Source organism: Trichomycterus rosablanca, chromosome 11 (genome assembly GCF_030014385.1).
Source record: "Trichomycterus rosablanca isolate fTriRos1 chromosome 11, fTriRos1.hap1, whole genome shotgun sequence".
In the NCBI taxonomy this organism is placed as follows: domain Eukaryota; kingdom Metazoa; phylum Chordata; class Actinopteri; order Siluriformes; family Trichomycteridae; genus Trichomycterus; species Trichomycterus rosablanca.
In genome coordinates, this window is record NC_085998.1 from 37,408,428 (window position 1) to 37,436,019 (window position 27,592).

The 27,592-nt window shown below is 43.1% G+C and overlaps 2 protein-coding genes across 4 annotated transcripts in view; both read left to right on the forward strand.

Moving 5' to 3' along the window:
• The window catches only part of cfap45 (cilia and flagella associated protein 45), a 30,395-nt gene extending 27,201 nt beyond the window's left edge, over positions 1 to 3,194 (forward strand). The window contains exon 12 of the mRNA XM_063004876.1: positions 3,022 to 3,194. Within this exon, the coding sequence (XP_062860946.1) occupies positions 3,022 to 3,097 (76 nt within the window). The 3' untranslated portion in view covers positions 3,098 to 3,194. The remainder of the gene's footprint in view (positions 1 to 3,021) is intronic.
• An 11,695-nt stretch (positions 3,195 to 14,889) lies between these two features.
• On the forward strand, positions 14,890 to 25,738 carry tbrg1 (transforming growth factor beta regulator 1). Of its 3 annotated transcripts, none has more exons than XM_063004882.1 (15): positions 14,890 to 14,917; positions 15,535 to 15,697; positions 16,083 to 16,140; positions 16,262 to 16,344; positions 16,430 to 16,466; positions 17,046 to 17,108; positions 18,289 to 18,504; positions 18,602 to 18,672; positions 19,743 to 19,975; positions 20,303 to 20,442; positions 20,551 to 20,697; positions 21,799 to 21,896; positions 22,001 to 22,111; positions 22,194 to 22,357; positions 24,856 to 25,738. In XM_063004882.1, exons 2-15 carry the CDS (start codon positions 15,570 to 15,572, stop codon positions 24,948 to 24,950), a joined length of 1,644 nt encoding a protein of 547 aa, XP_062860952.1. In that variant the 5' UTR covers positions 14,890 to 14,917; positions 15,535 to 15,569; the 3' UTR covers positions 24,951 to 25,738. The 3 variants fall into 3 exon arrangements, with proteins under 3 accessions (XP_062860952.1, XP_062860953.1, XP_062860954.1); XM_063004883.1 differs by lacking the exon at positions 24,856 to 25,738 and adding an exon at positions 24,301 to 24,837; XM_063004884.1 differs by lacking the exons at positions 14,890 to 14,917; positions 15,535 to 15,697 and adding an exon at positions 15,865 to 15,959.
• Positions 25,739 to 27,592: the final 1,854 nt, after the last annotated feature.

The window sequence follows — 27,592 nt, forward strand, 5'->3', positions numbered from 1 at the left end:
ATATAAGATAAAATAAGATAAGAAGATAAGAAAAGAAGATAAGATAAGAAAAGATAAGATAAGATGAGATGAGGAAAGGAGATGAGAAGATAAGATAAGATAAGACTGAAAGCAGGACAAAAACAGAAAAAATTACAACTAAGTGAAAAATATTGCACACATAGTGTGTAGTTATTTACTCTAAAAAATATTCCCTTTAAAAACAGTGATATACATATATCAACGTAAAAATATAATATATACATTAAAAATATGAATAATATATTACATATTGCACTTTTTGTATTGCACCATAGATGTGTAAGTGTAATTATGAGAGACATATCACATATTACATATTATTATTGAAAGCCCTGATGGCTGCAGGAATGAAGGACCTGCAGTAGCGCTCCTTCTTGCGCAGGGGGTGGAAGAGTCTGGTACTGAAGGAGTATGAGTGAAAATGTATAGCTCACTTACATTAGAACATTTGACCTCTTTACAAAAAATACTTACTTAGCTGTAGATACCAATAAAATATATTAAACCCATTGTCTATATATATTCAGTTTTGCAATGCTGGTGTAGCAGCTTAAACTCTCTTTGGGGGTAGCTGTCACCTCACAGCAAGAAGGTCCTGGGTTCGATTCCCATGTGGGCCGGTCCGGGTCCTTTCTGTGTGGAGTTTGCATGTTCTCCCCGTGTCTGCGTGGGTTTCCTCCGGGTGCTCCGGTTTCCTCCCACAGTCCAAAAACATGCAGGTGAGGTGAACTAGAGATACAAAAGTGTTTGATATAACCTTGTGAACTGATGAACTCTGTGTACTGAGCGATCACTGTTTCTGTCATGAATGTAACCAAAGTGTAAAACATTACAGTAAAATTCCAATAAACAAACAAACATAAAATATAAAATATTGTATTGTATATAAAATATACACTGCCTTTTTCACTACACTGACTATTAATCTCTGAAAGCATGACTGGAATCCAGTGGCTGCTGCCTGTGGTTTTGTGTTGGCAGATGTTTGAAATTCTTCTTTTCGAAAATCAGTCCTCTTTTTCCAGGCAGACGCTTATTAAAGGCGTCTCACTAATATTCCCTAATGTTGCTGTGCCGAAGTCATAAACATATTTTCCACATCTGTGTGCCAGCCAACTCCCAGTCTAATTATAGAACTGGAACGTTGACCTGTTTTTAGGGGAAATATGCTCAATGTTAACAGTGAACTGTTTATAGTCTATTGCTTATTTACTGTGTAACTGTTGTTCCTGGTGTTAAGGTACATAATTTACTGCTGACTTTTATTTTACTGTCCCTATCATGTACAATGAAGTTCTTTCTTCAGGTATCCCAGCTCATGTATCCCAGAGCGCAGGGTCAGCCATCGTACAGGGCCCCTGGAGCCGACAGGGTTAAGGGCTTTGCTCAAGGGCCCGACAGTGGCCGGGATTCGAACTCTTAACCTTTTTACTTGATAGCCCAAAGCTCTACCCACTAGGCTACCACTGTCCCACATTATTATTATTGTTTTGAGTTGTATAATGCACTTCTCCATGGACAGTTTGTGATTCGATTCCATAAACTTTCCACTTGTGGTTTGTAAAAGCAGCTAAACTGACAGGGACGTGTAATGCCAAGTTCACACTACACGACTTTCCAAGTCATCAGGTCGCTGTACAGTTCACACTACACGACTGGATCTCTTGTAATCGGGAGTCTTCCAAGTCGGTGTTTATTTCACACTACACGACTGATCGGCAATACAGGGTTTCACACTCCACCATCTATCACCAACTGGAATCACAGGCGAGCTTCTCTGGTCTCCCAAACTACGTCCTGTCACGAAAACAAACGCGAGAAGTGACGAGAGGTTTAATGATACCACGTCCAGGCCGCTCAGGTGGCGCAGCGGTAAAGTACGCTACTGCACCAGAGTTGGGGTTTTGAATACATCGTATCGAAGCTCAGCTCTGCCTTTCCGACTGGGCTGGGCGGCTGCATGAACAACGATTGGCTGTTCAGGGTTAGGGGTAAAAAGTCGGATCATAGGTCCTCATAACTGGTGCGACTGCGGCCCCTGCTGGCTGACCGATGGCGCCTGCACAGGGCTGAGGAATAATGCTGATGGTTGTGTGGCCCTCCGTACACAGTGCCCGTCAAGTGTATGAACTCGACTCGTGCAGGTAAAAAAATGCAGTCTGTACTGACTGTATGTGCCGGAGGGGGCGTCGAACCTCAGTCAGCGGTAAAGGGTCGAATCAGTATAGAGGACGCAATCAGGGAAATTGGACACAACTAGATTAGGAGAGAAAAAATTTGGGGGAAAAAGTGGGAAAAAATTCGATCAAAAATGCGAATAAAGTTTGTGCGCTGATGTGCAGCGTAACATCAAGGAGAAAAAATGAATGAATCCGAGTGGACTTGGCCTGGATTGTTCTACAGTGAGTTAAAGGTTAATAACGCCGAGTTGCTCCCAAGCCGGGAAATCTAGCGCCAACCAGTCACCGAGCGAAAATCTGGGCAAAAGTCGTGTAGTGTGAACTAGGCATAAGTTGTTTGCTATGGCTCTGTAGCAATAATGTTGTTTCTGAGAATGGCAGAACGCTCTTTAACCTTTATGATGATTTGTTAAAGCGTGTATTTGTTGTGTGAAGTCTTTGCAATCAATGACAGTCTGTTGTATTAATACAGATGCAGTTTGAAAGGTAAATACACTATTTAAATCTCGTATTGCAATACTTAATTGTATTAAAAGTGCTGTTTTACGATTGGCCATGACCATCCTCTCAGATCTCAGAGCAGTCTGGTCTGAACACTCATTCCTGCAGCTTATAAAGCCCCTAAATTAGACACGCCAAAAAAATGACCTCTGGCTCCTGGACAAAGTTTCTTAAGTGGACCGGAATGCTTGATCTCTCACCACATCCATTAGGCTTCATCCCACACAAGACATCTGTCCTCTTCTACTGCCGTTTTGGCTTCATTTCAGGTTTGGATTTCTGGTTGATCTTTAACTTTTTTTTCTTTTTTCGTTTATAGGGCAGCTGGGCTTCCAGAGAAATACTGCAGCGAGGTGGAGCGGAAGATACATACCTTACCCGCCTTGGTGCTTTAAAGAACAAAGAAATATATGAACAGTGTGTGTGCAAGTTAAAGACATTTGGAATTTATTTTAAAATGTCATGAAATAAAAATAATCTCTGGTTAAGGTAGTTAAGCGGTAGATGTGCGTTTCCTGTATGTGTGGCGAACATAATTAATAATATTGATATAGCTGCTTACTGCCACTGCTAATAAAAAATACTAGTAGAGCACAAACCATTAACAATATAATATAATCAAGAACATAGTAGGAACAGAAGCTAATCTTTGTCTTGGTGGAGATCTATTTCACAGCCTGTACTTCAGAACTTTAATAAAAGGGAAATAAGGGAATTAAAATTCAGAAAATTATAGGGTGCATCTGGTTCTGCATTTTATCTACCTATATGCCAGTAAATTGACATAATTATTAATCTATTACCATATTATAACAAGTAATTGTGAGCATTATTTGGTTTCCTACAAACATAAATTCATTCAGAAGCAAACTTGATGAAAGTACACACAACAGACTACCTTCATCATGCTCAGGGGTCCAGATTTTGTGTTTCTTACACCAAGTTATGCATATTTACACGTAGACATTTACTAAATAATTGTAATATTCGATGTTTCTAAATGGCATACATACTGTACATTTCAGCTTTAAAACAACAAAGTTTAAGCTGATACTGGCTTACAGGTGTGTTTATTTAATTCTGTGGATAGTTTTGGGCATTAGTATTTAGCAAGTGCTGGCTATCCATGTTACTGGGTCTCCACTTGTGACCGCTGTTTCCTTTTTGCTGAAAGCAGAGGTAGCTTAGTGGTTAAGGTATTGAACTAATGAACAAAAGATCGCTGGTACAGACTGAACACTTTTGGAAAGAATTAAACCTTGATTAGCTGTTAGCCAGGCTTTCTCTTCTTTTCTCCTCCAATATCGGTGCCTGATCTCAATGACTCTGATGCCTGAATGGGCACAAATCCCCACAGACACACACCAAAGTCTTGTAGAAAGGCTTCCCAGAAGAGTGAATGATACTAAATCTAGAAAGGAAAATGGAGTAATTATTATTATAAAAATAAATACCCATGGGTTCGGAATGGGATGTTCTACACGCATACGGTCAAGTGTGTCTTTACTTTTGTCCATAAGGTTTTGTAACGCTTATGTGGGCTAGACGGACAGGAGGGGCGGACACACACGCAGAGCTGTATAAACTAAGTATATTTATTGAAAACTAAGACAGAACAGAGGAATACAAACTAACATACAGGACAAACAAGGCTGATAGGGCTAACAAGGCTAATTATGCTAACAAATACTAAACAGGCTAACAGGCTAACTGGACTAACAGGGCAACCAAACAGACTAAACAGGTTAAACAGACTAAAGCTAACGAACAGAGACAAGGGTGAAACAGAACTACAAGAACTAAACACAAACAAACAGAATTAAAGTTAATAAACAAAGGCTAATGGGGCTAACATGGCTAAAGGGGCTAAACAAACAGAACAAACAGAACAAACAAACAAACCAAATAAACAAACCGGATGAAACCGCAAGGAGCAAGGTTCAGAAACAGATAAGGAATACCCAGGCAAAAGAACCGAGTCGCAAACAGAGTTACCAAGAATAGTCTCCAAAGTCTGTACAAAAGCTGCCTCCTTTAAAAAGGAGCAGCTGGGACCAATTAGTTCAAATGAACCAATCAGGAACAGGGGTGTGGCAGGAGACAGCGTGTGCTCCCAGTGAGAGAGGGGTGTGGTACTTGTGCACACAGAAGCACACTGGAGCACACAAAGGCTCCAAATGTGACAGATGCCCCCCCCCCAAAGGCACTACTCCTGGAGTGCCTTTAAAAAACAAACAAGGAGGTCCTGGACCCTGAGGGGCAAATTTGAAGTAGTTAAGAAAGTTCCGAGGCAGGCATGACAAAAATGCTGTAAAGCGGGCTGTCGACGAAAATCCAGAAGCGCCGTCGGGGGGCGCTGACGAGGAACCAGGAGCACCATCTAGGGGTGCCATTGGGAGTTCAGAAGTGCCGTAGAAGGGCACGCACCAACTGGGGCGTCGACTTTATAGCAGAAGCGCCATCTGGGGCACCAACGAGAGTTTAGAAGCATCCTCTGGAGGTGCCGGGCTGAGAAGAGAAGCGCCATCATGGGCGCCAACTCGGGAACAGGAGCGCCATCGGGGAGCGCCAACTCGGGAACCGGAGCGCCATCAGGGGGCATAAGCTCAGGAACAGGAGCGCCATCGGGGGGCGCCATCTCAGGAACAGAAGCGCCGCCGGGGGGCGCCAACTCAGGAACAGAAGCGCCATCATGGGGCGCCAATTCGGGAACAGGAGCGCCATTGGGGGGCGCCATCTCAGAAACAGTAGCGCGAGTTTAGAAGCATCCTCTGGAGGTGCCGGGCTGAGAAGAGAAGCGCCATCATGGGCGCCAACTCGGGAACAGAAGCGCCGCCGGGGGCGCCAACTCGGGAACAGAAGCGCCGTCAGGGAGCGCCAACAGAGAAACAGAAGCGCCGTCAGGGGGCGCCAACATGAGGGCTGGAATCCCATCTAGAAGAGCTGATTTGGAACCTGGCGAAGAGGCATCGAGAGTCAGCTGCGTGGAACCTGGCGTAGAGGCTTCGGGAGTCAGCTGCGTGGAACCTGGCGAAGAGGCTTCGGGAGTCAGCTGCGTGGAGCCTGGCAAAGAGGCTTTGGGAGTCAGCTACGTGGAGCCTGGCGTAGAGGCTTCGGGAGTCAGCTGCGTGGAACCTGGCGAAGAGGCTTCGGGAGTCAGCTGCGTGGACCCTTGAGAAGAGGCATCCGAAATAAGCTGCGAAAACACTGGAGAAACTTCATTAATCAGCTGCTTGAACCCTGGAGGGACGTCATGAATCAGCTGCTTGAACCCTGGAGGGACGTCGTGAATCAGCTGCTTGAACCCTGGAGGGACGTCGTGAATCAGCTGCTCGGAACCTGAAGATTCATCTTGAATCAGCGTCTTGGAACCTGGTGAGGTTTCTTGAATCAGCTGCTTGGAACCTGGAGAGGTTTCTTGAATCAGCTGCTTGGAACCTGGAGAGGTTTCTTGAATCAGCTGCTTGGAACCTGGAGAGGTTTCTTGAATCAGCTGCTTGGACCCTGGAGAGGTGTCAGAAGTCAGCTGCTTGGACCCTGGAGAGACTTGAATCAGCTGCGAGGACCCTGAAGAAGCGTCCTGAATCAGCTGCTTGGACCCTGGATACACTGGAATCAGTTGCGAGAACACTGGAGAGGCGTCCGGAATCAGCTGCTTGGACCCTGGATATGCGACAGAAGTCAGCTGTTTGGACCCTGGAGAAACTGGACTCAGCTGCGAAAACACTGGAGAGGCGCCCGGAATCAGCTGCTTGGACCCTGGATATGCGTCAGAAGTCAGCTGTTTGGACCCTGGAGAAACTGGACTCAGCTGCGAAAACACTGGAGAGGCACCCGGAATCAGCTGCTTGGACCCTGGATATGCGTCAGAAGTCAGCTGTTTGGACCCTGGAGAAACTGGACTCAGCTGCGAAAACACTGGAGAGGCGCCCGGAATCAGCTGCTTGGACCCTGGATATGCGTCAGAAGTCAGCTGTTTGGACCCTGAAGAAACTGGACTCAGCTGTGAAAACACTGGAGAGGCGCCCGGAATCAGCTGCTTGGACCCTGGATATGCGTCAGAAGTCAGCTGTTTGGACCCTGAAGAAACTGGACTCAGCTGCGAAAACATTGGAGAGACGCCCGGAATCAGCTGCTTGGACCCTGGATATGCGTCAGAAGTCAGCTGTTTGGACCCTGGAGAAACTGGACTCAGCTGCGAAAACACTGGAGAGGCGCCCGGAATCAGCTGCTTGGACCCTGGATATGCGTCAGAAGTCAGCTGTTTGGACCCTGGAGAAACTGGACTTGGCTGCGAAAACACTGGAGAGGCGTCAGAAGTCAGCTGCTTGAACCCAGGAGGGGCTTCTTGAATCAGCTGCCTGGAACCTGGTGAGGTTTCTTGACTCAGCTGCTTGGAACCTGGAGGTGGCAGCAGCAGAGCTGAAGGAGAATTGTCTGTAGTAGACTGTGGCTTGAACTCTGCAGGCTGGAACATAACGCTTGGAACTTTGACAGGAAACAGGAGAAAACTGGAGAGGACTTGGAACTGTTCGACTCTGTCTGGGTGGCAGGAGGGCCCGAAAGTATAGACAGACCATCCCTGAAACACTGACCTGCTGACTGACACCCACGGCCGACAGAAACAGATGAACACGGAACCGGACTAGAGAAACTAGAACTAGAGAAACTAGAAGAGCAAGGAGCAAGGTTCAGAAACAGATAAGGAATACCCAGGCAAAAAAACCAAGTCACAAACAGAGTTATCACAGCAAACAGAGTTACCAAGAATAGTCTCCAAATTAATAGTCTTAATATTAATTTTAAGAGAATAGTCTCTAGCGTGTGCTCCCAGTGAGAGAGTCGTGTGGTACTTGTGCACACAGAAGCACACTGGAGCACACAAAGGTTTATTCTTATAGTGTAATGCCATTAGAAATACTAAGATTTATAAACATTTATACATTTGTAAAACAGGCATCCTGTCATTCCATAAAATTAACCACAGTATCCAGCATTTTGGCTGCAAACCTCCGTACTTATTAGTAGGTAAAATTATTGGTATGTTTATGGTTTGGTTAGAATTCTGTGAAAGGATGCAGCCTTTCAAAATACTACTTAGCTACTTAGCAAGCCAGACTCAGCATCATAGTATTTATTTTCTTCTTATTAGTTTATTTAATGGCAGCCAGATGGGTATAACTTACAGCCTAGGTCACTAGCTGCTTAACCGCGCTGGTATTGCTACAGGAATTGATGAGTACTTCTCGTAATAATTAACCAAATAAATAATTACATTTTTTGCACTGTGTACCAGAAAGACATTTATCAGAGAGCAGATCTACATCCTGGACGGATCATTTTAAGAATATTTGGGAGGAAAACACTGTGTGGGAAGAAGCCCACAAGTCTCTGTTCCGAACAGAAGTTCTCATGGGTTTTGATTATTTGGCCAGACGTTGTGGAAATTCTAAATCTGTTGAAGTGCTTTCAGAAATGAGCCTTAGACATTTTCAGTTTTGTCAGCAGCATGTTCTTCCAGAGACAAACAGCCAAGGAGGTGAATCAGCTTCCAGCTTTGCATACTGTAGACATGGCTGTCTGTGTTTAATGAGGCTGGTGGCACCACTGAGACTATAAACCTAGGACACATTGCTTAAAATTGGAAAGTGTTAGAGCTTATGGGTTTTTTTTTTGTTTTTGGTTTTTTTTACCTTAATCATACTATGGTTCCTGATTTACCCACAAAATCCAGACGCTTTGTATGTAAAGGTCAGGTATGTTTACAGTTACAGCACAGAAAGCTTTATAATTTGATAAAATTATGTGCCGCAACCTCCAAATTCTATGTTAGTTATCATGATTGACTATAGTTGGTGACTCCTCTGTGCCCATATGAATGAAATTAGATAAAACACACTCATTAAAAAGTACAAACATATATTCTCTGCTAGGGACATACACCAATCAGGTATAACATTAAAACCACCTTGTTTTTACATTCACTATCCATTTTATCAGCTCCACTTACCATATAGAAGTACTTTGTAGTTCTACAATTACTGACTGTAGTCCATCTATTTCTCTACATACTTTTTAGCCTGCTTTCACTCTGTTCTTCAATGGTCAGGACCCCCACAGAGCAGGTATTATTTAGGTGGTGGATCATTCTCAGCACTGCAGTGACACTGACATGGTGGTGGTGTGTTAGTGTGTGTTGTGCTGGTATGAGTGGATCAGACACAGCAGCTCTGCTGGAGTTTTTAAATACCGTGTCCACTCACTGTCCACTCTATTAGACACTCCTACCTAGCTGGTCAGAGACGATCGCTCATCTATTGCTGCTGTTTGAGTCGGTCATCTTCTAGACCTTCATCAGTGGTCACAGGAGGCTGCCCAAATGGCGCTGTTGGCTGGATATTTTTGGTTGGTGGACTATTCTCAGTCCAGCATAATGTGGAGGTGGTCTTAATGTTATGCCTTATCGGTGTAAGTGTACTTTATAGTACAATGGGCTTCCAGGCTCTAGTAATTACCAGTAGATGAATTTTGCTATATCGCTTATAAAGATTTGAGTTATTAAGATGAGATGAGATGAGATGAGATAAGATAAAAGATAAGATAGACTTTATTGTCATTGTAGTTATACAACAAGACTTTGTTTGGAAACGACTACGTGCACTGATACAACTTTTTTTCTTATGTGAAGCAAATCATTTGGACTGTTGCATACTTGATCTGTTTCCAGGCTGTTGGATCATCAATCTTCACTCAGATGTTTGAGCACAGACGGGACCGCCTAGAGTTATGTGGGTTAGAATATCATCCCTTTTGTTATGTTGCAGAAGGAAACCTCCTCTGTGTGGGTGGCACATCATGTAGATCATTTCCTGATTCACACAGACGTTATCAGCAGAAGTCAGTTAAACTGACTTTAAACTGAGAGGAAACTGGCAGACCATCACACAAAGTTCAAAACAAATACAGAACCTTCTACAGCCTTGAACTAATGATTAATATACTGTAGTTGCTTCATTTATATTTTAATGAGCCATCCAAGTGAAGAAATTAAACATAAACTGAGGTTTTGACTTCATATCATTATCACTACTGCTTTAAACATCCTACAGACAGTGATATACTAGCATAAAAAAATGCTTTATAAACACTATATGACTTCTTTGGCAATGAGTTGTGTAAGGTTCTGTGGCGTCAGTGGTACTTACCACTCTTCCCTGATGTCACAGAGCCTTACAGAGCTCAGTAGAGGAAGGCCTTAAATAATAGGCCTTCCAATTAGGGCGAATTGCCTGCAGCTGTGGGCTGGCTTACTTAAGCCAGCTCTGCACAGCAGCGGGTGTCGCACCTTTTGTCTGCTTTTGTTTCTTTTGTTTGTTTTTTCAGTTCTCTGGAGGCAGCGCATCCACGCTGTTATAGGTTAGACGGTATCCCCTGGTGGCATGTGCCATTAGGGTGTGTAGACTGCAAGGTCGAGGTAACATCTTTATTTAGCCTATTGCTTTAGCGTGGTGCGACGCCGTGCAGCCCTCGTGCTGCCTTTTCTTTGTTCGGTTAGCGTTAGCGGTGCGGCTAAACAGCAAGCGATATCGCTTGCAGCCGTATCCGCATTATCCTCTCATCTTAAGTGGTCATTTGGTTTCGTAACCGCTGGATGGCGAGGCCGTTAAGTGTTCGGCTCTCGCGTTAACATCCCCGGTTCGAATCCGCACTTCTGAGGTTGCCTAACTGATTTGTTCTGTTCTTTTCTTTTCAGATCGGCGAACTTCATTAGCTGCAACCTTCAGCGAAGCCACGCCGATCGCGTTCTTCCCGTAGCCCACCGCCGTGCGGGGGGCTATTGATGTCCGGGAGTTCTTAACTCCCGTGTCATATTGCTGTAGTGCCTTAGCGCTTTCAGCTTGGTGGGTCAGTAACTGCCTGATGGTGATGCCGTCAAGCGCTCGGCTATAACGCCATTACCCGGTTTACACCCACCGCTTTATTCTCAGCGATAGTGGGATTAGTAACTGCCTGATGGTGATGCCGTCAAGCGCTCGGCTATAACGCCATTACCCAGTTTACACCCACCGCTTTATTCTCAGTGATAGTGGGATCAGTAACTGCCTGATGGTGATGCCGTCAAGCGCTCGGCTATAACGCCATTACCCGGTTCATACCCACCGCTTTATGTTTCAGCGCCTGTAGGTTCAGTAACTGCCTGATGGTGATGCCGTCAAGCGCTCGGCTATAACGCCATTACCCGGTTCATACCTAGCGCTTTATCTTCAGCGTCTACACACACCCCCTCACCCGCGCTACGTTAGCGCGGTGGCAACACAACCGCCATGCACCGGCGCGACCCGGGTTCGCGCCTTGCATTAATCTTTGTTTTCCTTTTTCAGTTTTCGTTGCCTGCATCGCCCAGCGGTCTCCAGCGGGGTTCATTATTGGTTTTGTTTTTGTTTTGTGTTTTGTGTTTAATTTTTCATTTAAAAAATAAAATTATTATTTAAGTTAATCTCCGCACTTGAGTCCTTACTCTCCCACGTGACAGAAAGGTGCGACCATTTCTGGACTCAGCGGAGAACCCCTGTTCTCTCCCAAAACATTTTTTGGGGGGGCACTCCCCCGGTTGCCTGTGGCGGCCTGGGGGAATTGGACCGCTGGGCTAGAGACCTCAGGAGAGGTCTCTTTAAGGAGGGGGTACTGTAAGGTTCTGTGGCGTCAGTGGTACTTACCACTCTTCCCTGATGTCACAGAGCCTTACAGAGCTCAGTAGAGGAAGGCCTTAAATAATAGGCCTTCCAATTAGGGCGAATTGCCTGCAGCTGTGGGCTGGCTTACTTAAGCCAGCTCTGCACAGCAGCGGGTGTCGCACCTTTTGTCTGCTTTTGTTTCTTTTGTTTGTTTTTTCAGTTCTCTGGAGGCAGCGCATCCACGCTGTTATAGGTTAGACGGTATCCCCTGGTGGCATGTGCCATTAGGGTGTGTAGACTGCAAGGTCGAGGTAACATCTTTATTTAGCCTATTGCTTTAGCGTGGTGCGACGCCGTGCAGCCCTCGTGCTGCCTTTTCTTTGTTCGGTTAGCGTTAGCGGTGCGGCTAAACAGCAAGCGATATCGCTTGCAGCCGTATCCGCATTATCCTCTCATCTTAAGTGGTCATTTGGTTTCGTAACCGCTGGATGGCGAGGCCGTTAAGTGTTCGGCTCTCGCGTTAACATCCCCGGTTCGAATCCGCACTTCTGAGGTTGCCTAACTGATTTGTTCTGTTCTTTTCTTTTCAGATCGGCGAACTTCATTAGCTGCAACCTTCAGCGAAGCCACGCCGATCGCGTTCTTCCCGTAGCCCACCGCCGTGCGGGGGGCTATTGATGTCCGGGAGTTCTTAACTCCCGTGTCATATTGCTGTAGTGCCTTAGCGCTTTCAGCTTGGTGGGTCAGTAACTGCCTGATGGTGATGCCGTCAAGCGCTCGGCTATAACGCCATTACCCGGTTTACACCCACCGCTTTATTCTCAGCGATAGTGGGATTAGTAACTGCCTGATGGTGATGCCGTCAAGCGCTCGGCTATAACGCCATTACCCAGTTTACACCCACCGCTTTATTCTCAGTGATAGTGGGATCAGTAACTGCCTGATGGTGATGCCGTCAAGCGCTCGGCTATAACGCCATTACCCGGTTCATACCCACCGCTTTATGTTTCAGCGCCTGTAGGTTCAGTAACTGCCTGATGGTGATGCCGTCAAGCGCTCGGCTATAACGCCATTACCCGGTTCATACCTAGCGCTTTATCTTCAGCGTCTACACACACCCCCTCACCCGCGCTACGTTAGCGCGGTGGCAACAAAACCGCCATGCACCGGCGCGACCCGGGTTCGCGCCTTGCATTAATCTTTGTTTTCCTTTTTCAGTTTTCGTTGCCTGCATCGCCCAGCGGTCTCCAGCGGGGTTCATTATTGGTTTTGTTTTTGTTTTGTGTTTTGTGTTTAATTTTTCATTTAAAAAATAAAATTATTATTTAAGTTAATCTCCGCACTTGAGTCCTTACTCTCCCACGTGACAAGTTGTAGGTATGTTATGCACATGTTAAGATCTTAATCATACAATGGGAATTCTAAAGCAGACATCCCAAGTCTCCCGAAAGTTCTGGGAGTCTCCCGCATATACGTAGCGGCTCCCTGATGCCCGCAAGTCAGATAAAATCTCCCGGAATCTAGAACGAGCGACCAAGAGCGACACAAACGCGCACGCTTATTAAATCCGTTATCTGATATACAATCTAGCGCACTGTGTAGGGAACATAAATCAATTGTCTAATATACTGTCTAGTGCACTATGTAGGGAACATAAATCAATTGTCTAATATACTGTCTAGTGCACTGTGTAGGGAACATAAATCCGTTATCTGATATACAATTTAGTGCACTATGTAAGGAACACAAATCATCATCTAGTTATACTTTCTAGTGCACTATGTAGTGAACATAAATGCATTATCTAGTACACTATCTAGTGCACTATGTAGGGAACATAAACCAATTGTCTAATTCACTACCTAGTGCACTACATAGGGAACATAAATTCATATCTAAAATACTATCTAGTGCACTATGTAGGGAACCTAAATCCATTGTAAGAAACATAAGTCTATTATCTAGTACACTATCTAATGCACTAAGTAAGGAACATAAATTCTTTTCTAATATACAAACTAGTGCATTATATAAGGAACATTAATCTATTATCTTTCACACTATCTAGTGCACTATGTGTTTGTGACTCAAACAGTTAGCTTAGTAGCTCAGTTAGCAGCTCCTAAAAGTTCTGTTATCACCCATAATCTTTTGGTGTGTGCAAGAGGATTTTTTTTGCTTCTTTTTGTGTGTGTGTGTGTGTGTGTGCAGGGATACCTCCCTGAAATTAGTTTTTGAAACTTGGGATGTCTGCTAAAGGAACTGAGGTTTTGTACAGGAATACAGTAACAAACAGTGTGAGTGCAGCTAGAGTCTAAGAGTTCATGGAGAGAATAAAGAGATTATCATGAGGTTGCCATAAGTTCACTTAGCAGATGTAGGGTCAAATGTTCATGTTTTAAACGGTTTCTCTCTCTTACGTTCTCTCTGTCTGTTTCTCTCTCTTTTAAATAATGCAATAACATTAGATTTTGAAAGTGAACAACTGTTAACCTCTGAATTAATGCCTCTAAGTTGGAGGTAACAATTTGGGGAAGGCTCATTCTTCATTTAGAAACACACTATCATTATTATAATGATCAAGCTTTGGGATCATTTTTGGGATCAACTTATAATACAAACCAGACCTTCTTGTCCAACATCAGTACTCGACCCCGTGTGCTCTGAATGTGCACAAATTCCCACAGACCCACTCCTTAACCTTGTAAAAAGCCTTTCCCCAAAGAGAGAAAGCTGCAAATGGGAAAGAAGCAGCTACATAAATATGTTCATGGTTTAGGAATGGGGTGTCCAACAAGCTCCTATTGTGTGATTAATCTCATACCAGGGGGGCACGATTGGTAAGTGGGTAGCACTGTTGCCTTACAGCAAGAAGGCCACAGGTGGGGCGGTCCGGGTCCTTTCTGTGCAGAGTTTGCATGTTCTCCGCGTGTCTGCATGGGTTTCCCCCGGGAGCTCCTGTTTCCTCCCACAGTCCAAATATTGCCCTATAGGTGAATGAGTGTGTATGTGTGTGTATGTGTGTCTGCCCTGCGATGGAGTGGCGCCTCGTCCAAGATGTTCCAAAGCTGCTTTACAAGCTGATATGAACACCAACTGGACCATGCAAAATGATTCTATGCACCATGTATTTCCCTATCAAACCTGCTACAGTGAGGACAGTGTTACAGTTTAATGATACACTTTCTTAGATTTATACGTGCAAGTTTATTTGCATCATTTTGAAAGCAATAAATTAAATATGTATACAGTGACTACACAGTGCATTTAATATTCATTTAAAAAAAACATAAAACACTCTGAAAAGTGCTTAAAATTGTGTTTTTACTGCCCAATTTACATATATTTATGCTCGATTGGTCACTCATTGATTACACGAATTACTGTAATTACAACTGAATTACAGCAGATGTCGCAATTACACTGTTCAGCCTGTGCATATACCAAGAGGGGGTAAAGAGGGAAACGTCCCAAATTATACCATACACCCTACTCCCTACTTAGCATGAACACTTTCCCTAGGTTACAACAGTGTTCCAGGTAAATGTTTCTCTGTTTATCTATTATTTAAATGAAACTGGCTAACATAAAGTATATGTGTTAGGTCTGAAGTCGCGTATAAGTGTACTAAATAGTATGTCAGTATAAAAGGTAAGCATTTCTTATCCTATATATCGGTGTAATAGAATAACAGTATGCTGCGTGAGACCAAGCTAAAGCTAGCATGATAACTTGCTAGGTTTGTTAGCTTTATATGCAGATTTTATGACCTTAACACAATGTTGACGCGTTAAAAGGTAAAAACACACATTGTCTTATAAAATTTAACGTTTCAGGTCGTTTATTAACCTGTATTATAGTTTTCAAACACAATTCCTTGCAAATTGGCGTCGATTGTTTATGTTAGGGCCGCGTCCCAAACCGCGCATTTTGTACTTCAAAGTGTGTAAAACTAGTGCACTATTAAATGCTGCAGATTCTCGTTTGACACACTATGCAGTGCACTTGAGTCTGATTTGCGACGCAGCCATGCGAATGCTAACCAAACTCGAAACGTTTTTATTTTCATTTTTAAATCACGTATTTCTTTGTTTAGGGATACGAATTGACACCCGAATGTCATCCTAACGTACATCTCTGTGTTTTATGTGCCACAGTTGGTCAACTGTCAAAATTCAGCCTGTTTCATGAGATGGACCCTCTTAACAGCCTGTCCAACTTTGAGTCAGAGATGGAGACAGACGGACAGGGAACTTATTCTCTCTTCCCAGCTTTGGACAACATGACGAGTCTGGCAGCAGCATCTGAAACTCTGGAAAGGTGAGTATTAGGATTGATCATGTCGGTGCATTTTGTAGGTATGCAATCTTCACTACCCCTAATTCCACTTTAGTATTGTCTGCATTGATCTTAACACAGCAATAACAAAAATGTATTTAAAAATCCAAACAACACAGCTGCACCCAATGCAGTGTGGAACAAAGCACAATCAGTTTGGATTTGGAAGGTCCTGGCTTCGATCCCCAGGTGGGGCGGTTCGGATCCTTTCTGTGTGGAGTTTGCATGTTCTCCCCGTGTCCACGTAGGTTTAACATGACGTTAAAATCATAATAAACAAACAAAACAAACTGCTAAGAGTGATGAACCATCCTAATAATAATAACAATAATAATAATATGGTGTGTTGTTTTGTTGTTGTTTACAGTGAACCATCTGAAGAAGTTGTTGACAAACCAAACCTCACATGGCTCGATGCTGCTCAGGTTAAATTTTTTTCCTCAGCAATTACTTCCAGTTGTTATTATATCATAACTTTGTTTGTTTAATGTTAAGCTTGGTCACGTCTGTAGTGAACTAAAAGCAACCACATTCGGATTGTTTTAGATCGTTCTGGAAGAAGCCGGGCGTCCTATGCACATCAAGGAGATCAAACAGAGGATCATAGATCGTGGATTGGTTCAGTCCAAGTATAAAAATCATTTATGCACTTTGTAAGGTCTTATGTGTAATATTTAGTCATTTAAGTTTTAATAACATTTTTGTCTTCTCTAGTGCAAAGTCTAGTCTGGAGGCTGTGATGTACCGTGAGGTAAGACACAGACGATAGGGTGTGCACACTTCATCAACCCTTCATGATCATGCCAATTATGATTTTTAACCATGTTCCATGCATTTCATTTACACCATTTGTTATTTTACACCATATTATGTATGTTTTATGTTTTTACAATAGAGTATAGTCGTTAAATCTGCAGAGAACTCTTTTTTACATATAAAAATCAACAAAACAAGAAGTGCCATGAGTGTTAAAACTGCATAAGACTTTATACTGCTGTAGATCTGTAGACCATGAGAAGAAGGTTTGCACCATGGTGTGCTGTGTGTAGAGTTCAGCCCTCAGGTGGCTCGGTGGGTAGCACCGTCGCCTCACAGCAAGAAGGTCCTGGGTTCGATCCCCAGGTGCAGCAATCTGGGTCCTTTCTGTGTGGAGTTCTCCGGTTTCCTCCCACAGTCCAAAAACGTGCAAGTGAGGTGAATTGGAGATACAAAATTGAACTGATGAATCTTGTGTAACGAGTAACTACCTGTCCTGTCATGAATGTAACCAAAGTGTGTAAAACATGACGTTAAAATCCTAATTAAATAAATAAATACATAAATATTTCAGACACAGAAAGGTAGCAGGCGCTTCAAGAGGATTGAGAACAGAAACGGAGTCTTTGCTCTCCTGGTAAGTTTGTTTTGTTCCATGATAATCTCAGCCTATAATCCTCCTCTACACTAAATGAAAAGGGACGTAACGGCCACATTGTTGGTCAATCATGTTTTAGGTTGAATGATTAACAGAAAATATGTGTGTAAGGGTTGTATTAACAACTGGACTGCTGCCTTCATTGGCCACTTTATTAGGAACACTTCAGTAACTGGGTTAAACACGTCTTTGCTCTTATTTTAGTTCATGTTGTCATTGTTGACAGATTTTTAGTTCTTTCACATCCTAAACATGCTCATATTGATCATGTAGTGGTCGAAGTACCAGGTCGAGACCCAAGCTTTAGGGAAGTTCTCAAAAGGTTACTCACATTTTGTCAGTTCCGATGGACTGGCTGTGATGAATTGGCGTCCCAGCCAAGGTATGCCTGCCTGGTGTTATATTGTCCAGAATAACATTATGACCACCTTCCTAATATTGTGTTGGCCCCCCTTTTGCTGCCAAAACAGCCCCGCAACTGTGATGCTCTGTGTATTCTGACACCTTTCTATCAGAACCAGCATTAACTTCTTCAGCAGTCTGAGCCTTGGCCGCCCATGACCCTGTCGCCGGTTTACCACTGTTCCTTCCTTGGACCACTTTTAATAGATACTGACCACTGCAGACCGGGAACACCCCACAAGAGCTGCAGTTTTGGAGATGCTCTGACCCAGTCGTCTAGCCATCACAGTTTGGCCCTCGTCAAACTCGCTCAGATCCTCACGATCGCCCATTTTTCCTGCTTCTAACATCACTTGCTGCCTGATATATCCCCCCCCCCACTAACAGCTGCCGCGATGAAGAGATAATCAGTGTTATTCACTTCACCTGTCAGTGGTCATAATGTTATGCCTAATCTGTGTAAAGTGTCTGATGACATTCAAAAGGATAACATAAAGGAACAAGCATACACCTAATATATTCCTAATAAAGTGGCAGAAAATATTATATTTGCACCTTTTTTTTTTTTACATTCTAATCATTCTAATCACCCATATCATCTGTCATCATTTGTTTTAAATGTTAAATTGCTCATTGTCTTATTTTGTGTATGAATGTCCAGTAATTGGTGAGTGAATTGCAGGAAAATGTGGCTCAAAATCCTGGTTTGTAGGCATGTGATAAGTTTTTTTTCAATGGCATTTTATTTTGCACTCAGACCGATGAGGAGAGACAGCAGGCTCTGCAGGCGTTTTCCGCTCCGACGGCCTTCCAGAGCTCAGGTCCGTCTCTGCCATCCGTGCCTTCGGTATCGTCCCCGCACAGTCACTCTGAGCCCAGACCAAAGGTCAAGAAGCCCGTCCGCAGGAACCACAATGAGAAATACAGACTGAAGTACCTTCGTCTTCGCAAGGCTGCTCGCACCATGATCTTTGTAAGCAGGTTTACACAGAGGTTGATCCAGCTCTTAATGATATTATTTCAGAAGGTGTTTATAAAGATATAATGTGCTGGTGCATGTTTATCTGCAGGAAAATGCAGCTTTATGTGATGAGGTTGCTCGCTTGGAGGAGAAGTTTGTACGTGCAAAAGAAGAGAGAAGGTGTGTGGAGTTTCTTATTTACAAACTTTATTTTTATCCAGTCTTACCCTCTGTATACAAGATGTAATATAAACCCTCCACAAGGAGGCGTTTGTGTACAGCTTTATTTAGTTATTATATTTCTCTGCATCCTATTTTTTGTACGGCTGGCGACCCACCTAAGGGGCACGACCCGGGGTTTGAAAAGCTCTGACCTAGAGGCATCTTACTGCAAAAGCCATGGTTCACAAAGAGCTTACAAAGCATGAAATGGAGTTTTTTCTACATAGCGTAGTCAATTTATCTTTCGCATTGCAATCGAGGAGGATATATTGCTGCTCACGTGCCCTTCGACGCATACGCAGTCCTAGTGGACCCCTTCTTTACACCCGTGCTCCTGCACGGCCGCCTTTATCCGTTCACCAGACCCCACCCACTTAGTTCGGTCATTTCCCCAACCGACAGACAGGGTGGCCAATTTGTGTCCGGTAGCAGAGCCGAGACTCGAACCGGGGTGTTCAAAATCTCGTCGCTGGCGTGCCTCTCCCTAAAGGGAGCCTATTGTTGATAGGTATCGGTCAGGAGAAGGGTACGAACATTTCCAAGGCGTAAAATATACCATGGTACTCAGTGAAGATGGTCATCAATAAATGAATAAAATATGGAACAATAGTAACATTAAGAACTGGACGTCCTTCCAAAAATCCCTGAACTTGGATAATAATAATGAGGTGGGGTGTCCACATACATTTGACCGACCAATATGACTGACCAATTTTTGGCATTTAGTGGACGCTTTTATCCAAAGTAACTTACAGTATACAGTCTAAGCAATTGAGGGTTAAGGGCTTTGCTCAAGGGCCCAACAGTGCTGGCAGTGGTGGGGTTTGAACCAGCAACCTTCTGCTTACTAGTCCAGTAAACACACTTAAACTAGATATATCCACTGAAAGATAAAACATAGTCCTGTTCAGAATATAAATTTTAAATCTTAAATATATGTTGCTCTTTGTTCTTTACTTGTGTTTGTTTATAAATGTATAAAGTTGAGCCTTTGAGAATCAGACCATTGATATTTTTTCTTGCCCCAGGTTTCTCCTGAAGACTCTGCTGCAGTACCAGTCCCTGACAGAAGGAGAGCTGCTCTCACATCCAGCATCCGTTTCTCACACTCCTGTGGCGTTCAGCTCCACTACGGCGGGGCCGGCCGCTGTGTCAGCAGGCCAAAGCCAGGGACCCGGACCATCGGGGACTGAGGAGAGCTTTCCTAAGAAACCCAAGAAAGAACGAAAAGAACGAGGGAAGGAAAACGGAAGAGAGGAAAGTAAGGGTCCAGGTCCTTATTGTTTGTACCCTGTGTATCATCGTATTTAGTGTTTCTGTAAATATAAATTAAGGACGCTTGTTTTATATCACTAAACAGCTTAATGGAGTGACAGAAGGCTTTTGGGATGCTTATAACTTGTCATGCATGTTTATAGATTGTATAGAAATTCTAATTTTTAATGTAAATGAGTTGAAATTCATTTGATAATTTCATTTGCATTGTTATGAAGGTTTATTTGTTTTCTGACTTTAGCAGCTCTTTATAGTCGTATCATGTTTACTGGGTATTTTCCTCATTTCTTTGTCCTCCCGTTTCTATTCTCAGTGGTGAAGAAGATTTCCAAAAAGAGAAAAGTGGCGGAGAGCGGAGCGCGTAAGATCGTTCAGCCCATCCCGCTGGACTCTTCTGGTAGACCCGTGTTTCCCATTGTGCTGGGAGGACTTACTGTCTATAGCCTGGGTGAGGTCAGTAATCAATCATATACAAATTAAACACTTGTAATTCTAATTAATTCCTCTTTATTTAGGCCCCGTATTCAATAGGTGTGTGTGTGTGTGTGTGTGTGTTTTTAGATCATAACAGATCGGGCTCACTTCCATGATGAAAGCGCCATTTACCCTGTGGGCTTCTGCAGTACGAGAGTGTTTGCCAGCATGAAGAACCCGCAGCAGCAGTGTCTCTATACCTGCCAGATTAAAGATGGTGGCCAAGGTCCACAGGTATATATTCTGTTCTAAGGTTGTGATAGATGGATGGATGGTTGGATGGATGGATGGATGGATGGACGGACGGATGGACGGACATACTGACAGATAGATGGATGGATGGATGGATGGATATATGGACGGACATACATATAGATAGCTGGATGGATGGATGGATGGATGGATGGACGGACGGACTGACAGATAGACGGATAGATAGATAGATAGATAGATAGATAGATAGATAGATAGATAGATAGATAGATAGATAGATAGATGGCTGGGTTGATGGATGGACGGACGGACAGACTGACAGATAGACGGATGGATAGACAGAGAGACAGACAGGCAGGCAGGCAGATAGATGATAGATAGATGGATGGATAGATGGATGGATGGATGGATGGATGGATGGATGGATGGACGGACATACATATAGATATATGGATGGGTGGATAGATAGACGGATGGGTGGATAGATAGATGGATGGATGGATGGATGGACGGACGGACAGACTGACAGATAGACGGATGGATAGACAGAGAGACAGGCAGGCAGGCAGATAGATGATAGATAGATGGATGGATGGATGGATGGATGGATGGATGGACGGACATACATATAGATAGACGGATGGTTGGATGGATAGATAGATAGATAGATAGATAGCTGGACGGACGGACGGACTGACTGACAGATAGACGGATGGTTGGATGGATAGATAGATAGATGGCTGGGTTGATGGATGGATGGATGGACGGACATACATATAGATAGACGGATGGATGAATAGGTGGATGGATGGATGGATTGATAGCTATACACTGAGTGATTGATTATCCCAAAGGAAATTATTGAGCTACCAAAGGGGTTTCTAGAAAGTATTTAATAAAGGGTCCAAATAGTTGTTTTTTTTATATATATAAACATATTTTATAATAAAAAAAATAAAACTGTAAAAGCATGTTTGCAGTTTGTCGTTGTGGGTTATTAAGTGATGGCAATTACATCCATCCAAGTCAGATCCACAACACAAAGATGTGCAAAACAGTCAAAAGGTCTGAATTTACTGTGTAGTGAATAAACATCGTTTCTTTTGTACTTATTAATGACAGTTTGAGATTGTACCTGAAGACGACCCACAAAATTCCATCGTCGGCTCGTCCGCTCTGAGCTGCCATGCAGAGCTGCTGAAAGCTATTGCTGCAAAGAGGTAAATACGTTGTGGTATTTAAAATAATCTCAACTATTTATTTCTGTGCACTTAATTGATTGTGCATTTCCAGTAGCAGTCTAATCTTTTTTGTTGTTAAATAGGGGAAAACCTCTGGCCTATGTCAGCCCCACTGGTGCAGACTTTTTTGGTTTCTCGGTACCAACGATTCAGAACTTGATCCAGAGCTGTCCCGGAGCTCGCAAGTGCAACGAGTGAGTGAACGTTTCAGATTTAAAAAGACTTTACGAACTGTTTCTGAACTCGCGTGGACTGTGTGTTTATGGCTTTGTTTAGTTATCAGTGGGTTCGCTTCGAGGTGTGTCGATCGGGGGACGGACGGCCTCCTCACGTGCTGACCGAGGATGATGCGTCGGTGAATTTCGAAGCCTTTCAGCGGCTGCTGGGTAGTGAGGAAGGTGGGATCGGTCAGGGCGTTACTCCTGACCAGAGCAATATCGGTGAGCTGCCCAGTAAGATGACGTTCAGTCTGCAAGATTTAGCCTTTCATTTTGATGTGCTATTTAATTTGCAATTTATCTGATACATTTACAAAATACAGTATATATACAGTGTATCACAAAAGTGAGTACACCCCTCACATTTCTGCAGATATTTAAGTATATCTTTTCATGGGACAACACTGACAAAATGACACTTTGACACAATGAAAAGTAGTCTGTGTGCAGCTTATATAACAGTGTAAATTTATTCTTCCCTCAAAATAACTCAATATACAGCCATTAATGTCTAAACCACCGGCAACAAAAGTGAGTACACCCCTTAGTGAAAGTTCTTGAAGTGTCAATATTTTGTGTGGCCACCACTATTTCCCAGAACTTCCTTAACTCTCCTTGGCATGGAGTTTACCAGAGCTTCACAGGTTGCCACTGGAATGCTTTTCCACTCCTCCATGACGACATCACGGAGCTGGCAGATATTCGAGACTTTGCGCTCCTCCACCTTCCGCTTGAGGATGCCCCAAAGATGTTCTATTGGGTTTAGGTCTGGAGACATGCTTGGCCAGTCCATCACCTTTACCCTCAGCCTCTTCAATAAAGCAGTGGTCGTCTTAGAGGTGTGTTTGGGGTCATTATCATGCTGGAACACTGCCCTGCGACTCAGTTTCCGGAGGGAGGGGATCATGCTCTGCTTCAGTATTTCACAGTACATATTGGAGTTCATGTGTCCCTCAATGAAATGTAACTCCCCAACACCTGCTGCACTCATGCAGCCCCAGACCATGGCATTCCCACCACCATGCTTGACTGTAGGCATGACACACTTATCTTTGTACTCCTCACCTGATTGCCGCCACACATGCTTGAGACCATCTGAACCAAACAAATTAATCTTGGTCTCATCAGACCATAGGACATGGTTCCAGTAATCCATGTCCTTTGTTGACATGTCTTCAGCAAACTGTTTGCGGGCTTTCTTGTGTAGAGACTTCAGAAGAGGCTTCCTTCTGGGGTGACAGCCATGCAGACCAATTTGATGTAGTGTGCGGCGTATGGTCTGAGCACTGACAGGCTGACCCCCCACCTTTTCAATCTCTGCAGCAATGCTGACAGCACTCCTGCGCCTATCTTTCAAAGACAGCAGTTGGATGTGACGCTGAGCACGTGCACTCAGCTTCTTTGGACGACCAACGTGAGGTCTGTTCTGAGTGGACCCTGCTCTTTTAAAACGCTGGATGATCTTGGCCACTGTGCTGCAGCTCAGTTTCAGGGTGTTGGCAATCTTCTTGTAGCCAAGGCCATCTTCATGTAGCGCAACAATTCGTCTTTTAAGATCCTCAGAGAGTTCTTTGCCATGAGGTGCCATGTTGGACCAGTATGAGAGAGTGTGAGAGCTGTACTACTAAATTGAACACACCTGCTTCCTATGCACACCTGAGACCTAGTAACACTAACAAATCACATGACATTTTGGAGGAAAAATGACAAGCAGTGCTCAATTTGGACATTTAGGGGTGTAGTCTCTTAGGGGTGTACTCACTTTTGTTGCCGGTGGTTTAGACATTAATGGCTGTATATTGAGTTATTTTGAGGGAAGAATAAATTTACACTGTTATATAAGCTGCACACAGACTACTTTTCATTGTGTCAAAGTGTCCTTTTGTCAGTGTTGTCCCATGAAAAGATATACTTAAATATCTGCAGAAATGTGAGGGGTGTACTCACTTTTGTGATACACTGTATATATATATATACCGACAAGGCATAACATTAAGACCACTGTAAACAAAGCAAGCCGGCGGAGGCAATGTTCTGCTCCAAAACCTCGGGTCCTGCCATCCGTGTGGACGTTACCTTGACACATAGCACCTACCTAAGCATCGTTGCAGACCATGTTCACCCTCTCATGGAGACGGTTCCCTGATATCTGTGGCCTCTTTCAGCAGGATGATGCTCCCTGCCACAGAGCTAAAACGCTTCAGGAACGGTTTGAGGAGCACAGCGACCAGTTTGAGGTGTCGACTTGGCCTCCTGATTCCCCAGATCTCAATCCAATCGAGCATCTGTGGGACGTGCTGGACAGACAAGTCCGATCCACGGAGGCCCCAGCTCACAACTTCAGCTGTGCTTGAATAAACTTTCCTCACTGTATATATAAATAATGTTAAATGTACTGATTATGTGTACACTAAACCCCTGAACAGGACTCTAGAGCTTTCATAATCAGGTCTGATAAGGTGATGCATGTGTTGTATTGTGAAAATGTGACTTTATATCCTCACATCATGATCATTAGGATAGTCGTCAGTCATTTTCAGCCTTAAGTGGCCAGAATTGACACTTTAAGTGTGATTAATTGAAAATAACACTGTTATGACATCTTGCATTGAGATTTTCGGGCCTATTATGCTGATATGGTGATAGGTGTGGCTATAATGTTCCAATATTTCTATACCAACAATTATATAATGGGATTTTCTGTCGTGTTGTTTCTACAGTACGACCCACGCTACCCAGCATTCCCTCTCATCAACGCTTACTGAGCTCAGCATCTCTTCAGACCACTGCAGCCGGTGCTCTCTCCAACACCTGAGCCCTGGAACACTGACCGTGGGCTGTAATACTATTGCGCTTCTCACGGTTCATAAGCGGACTGATTAGGTTAGGCTGCATTTATGCGACACGAGGCAAAACCGCTTCGCGCCGGCTGTGCCGTTGTTTAATAAAGAACGAGGTGGTCCTGCTTGCCCGGCTTGGTCTTTAGTGCTCGATGCTCTGATGCAACGAGACATTTATATGATGGTAATAGAAGCGAAGCACAGACACGACGGAGAGAAACTTATTGTTTAATTCAACCCTGAATGTAGGACGGTTTGCATTTAGCACACGCTTTCATCCAAAGCGACTTACAGCTGTGCTTGAGTACATCGCCAGCAATTGACGCTTAAGGGTCTTGCTCAGGAGATCAACCGGCAATATGTACTAGTGAGGCTTAAACCAGCGGCCTTCTTAAGCCTAGTCCGGTACTTTAACCACTAAACTACCGCTGGAATTGTGAAGCATACTAAAGTGTCATGTTCTTTTGCTGGGTTTTTATCTTCTCACGGCTCCAAATATATACCATTTATGATATTAAACTAAAATAGATGTCATACGAAACTGCATCTGAATAAACTCCCAATAGTCTTAGTGTTGTCAATAGTGTGTATTATGTTATTATATCAAGCTTTCCACTCAACTTGGCACAGCCAGCAGAAAGTGGTTTTGAAACCCATGGAAAATTCATGACTCGGTGAGAAGAGTGCACTAGATAATGACCCTGGATAATCAGGGGAAATTCTGTAAAAGGAATGTTCTCAAATAAAATGTTTTTGAAAGAGATTAAGTGGCATTTTTTTTAATTAAGCGGCGCCAGAAGTGTTGCATGTTCTGATATTTTTATTATTATTATTTTTGTTATGAGTACTGTGGTGGAAAAACCCTTAATAAAATAGCTCAGAGACTTGACTGAGAGTTGAAAAGAGTTTTAATCTTGTCTGCAGAGAAGGATCACACCAACAGAGGCTTTGTGAATGCGATATCAACTGATAAAATAAACATTTAATAATCTGTTGTTGGTGACCTTGTAGGTCAGTGGAAGATTCCACAGTTAACACAGGAACTGGTCTAAATCAGCTAGAACTGGGTTTTGGACATCATACAATGCAATTGATGCACTTCTGATCATGTACACCACGTGTGTCAAACTCAAGGCCCGCCACGCCATTTTATGTGGCCCGTGAGAGCTTGAAAGGAGTATAATTGTGCTAAAATATATTGTAAAATTATACATAAACTACATCTTCCACAATGCATGTCGATTTTGTAACCCATGAAGTGACCGTATCCCACCACTAGATGGCGGTGTTTCCACATCATCGTTTAACTGAGGCGCTTTTCCAACAAGTGATGCTGAGAAGTTTCTACAAATAATCTCAAGATTGATCCAGAAATAAGTGAATTTAATGAAAGATAGGAAAGCAAATACGAGTTTGTGCTTCAAGAAGAAAAAGCTTAACGTCTTGTGTGTTATGAGGCCGTGTCTGTGGTAAAGGAGGACAATTATAGATATACTGTACAATACACATTTGGCATTTTTACACCAAACACAGAGCTACGTATATGCTAGATTTAGCCTCCAAGAAAAACAAACTGTCCAAGAATTAAAAGGCAGACTGCAATCACAGCAGGATACGTTACAATCGACTCTTTGAGGGCCACCATAATGCTGAAAATGAGTGACACCCCTAAATGTACACCATGTACACATCCAGTAACATTCTATTGTTGCAGTATTCTTGGAATATTCATGCCCTAAATATATCTACACGTTCTAAGTAGTAACTGATTATGTATTAATGCGTCTAGTGTAAATTAACATTTTCTCTCACAGTACAAAGTGACAAAAAGACAAAAATCGAGCCTAAATATTTGTTTCCATCCCGCTTTATGTAGCAGTGAAGTATTTTGGAACTGTAGTACCACTAGTAGCCACTAGATGTCGATATTTGCATGTTAAAAACTCCGCTTAGTTCTGATAATAAGTTTGAATTTTTACACCAGTGCAGCTGATCATTCACAACTTCTGTAAATATGAGAACTTTCCATTTGGTTTTGTTAGTTTTTCTATTGTTTTAAAATCAAAATTACATTTTATAGATTTAGATTTAGTTCTAGAATTTATTTGATTTAGTTCTAGCAGTTTTATTTATTGATCACAAGTGGCACAGCTTTGATTTTAAGAAAATAAAAATACTATTTACATTTACAGCATTTAACAGACGCTTTTATCCAAAGCGACTTACAATTATGACTGAACACAATTTTTGAGCAATTGAGGGTTAAGGGCCTTGCTCAGGGGCCCAACAGTGGCAACTTGGCAATGGTGGGGCTTGAACCGCCAACCTCCTGGTTACTAGTCCAGTACCTTAACATAAACTTGACATAAATACTTATGACACCTTTATACATTTATACAACAACATGATGGCAATAGTGAATAAAAAAATAAATAAAAAAATTAATATGGTTTACCCAGACAAATCTTTGTTAGCTTTAGAGGCAATATTTCTCTTTCTATCACATTTCGATAGTTTGCACTTGATATTACTTTGATGCTAAACTGGTAGATCTTCTCACTTTTTTGTTGTTTTAGCCTCGTAAGACCAGTGCACAACAAGGAAAGCAGGATGATTG

Coding starts and splice junctions, on each gene's coding strand:
- tbrg1 (XM_063004882.1), top strand. CDS start 15,570: ATGGACCCTCTTAACAGCCTGTCCAACTTTGAGTCAGAGATGGAGACA. Junction 19,976..20,302: donor GGAAAACGGAAGAGAGGAAA/GTAAGGGTCCAG, acceptor TTCTATTCTCAG/TGGTGAAGAAGATTTCCAAA. Junction 22,358..24,855: donor TCCTGACCAGAGCAATATCG/GTGAGCTGCCCA, acceptor TTGTTTCTACAG/TACGACCCACGCTACCCAGC.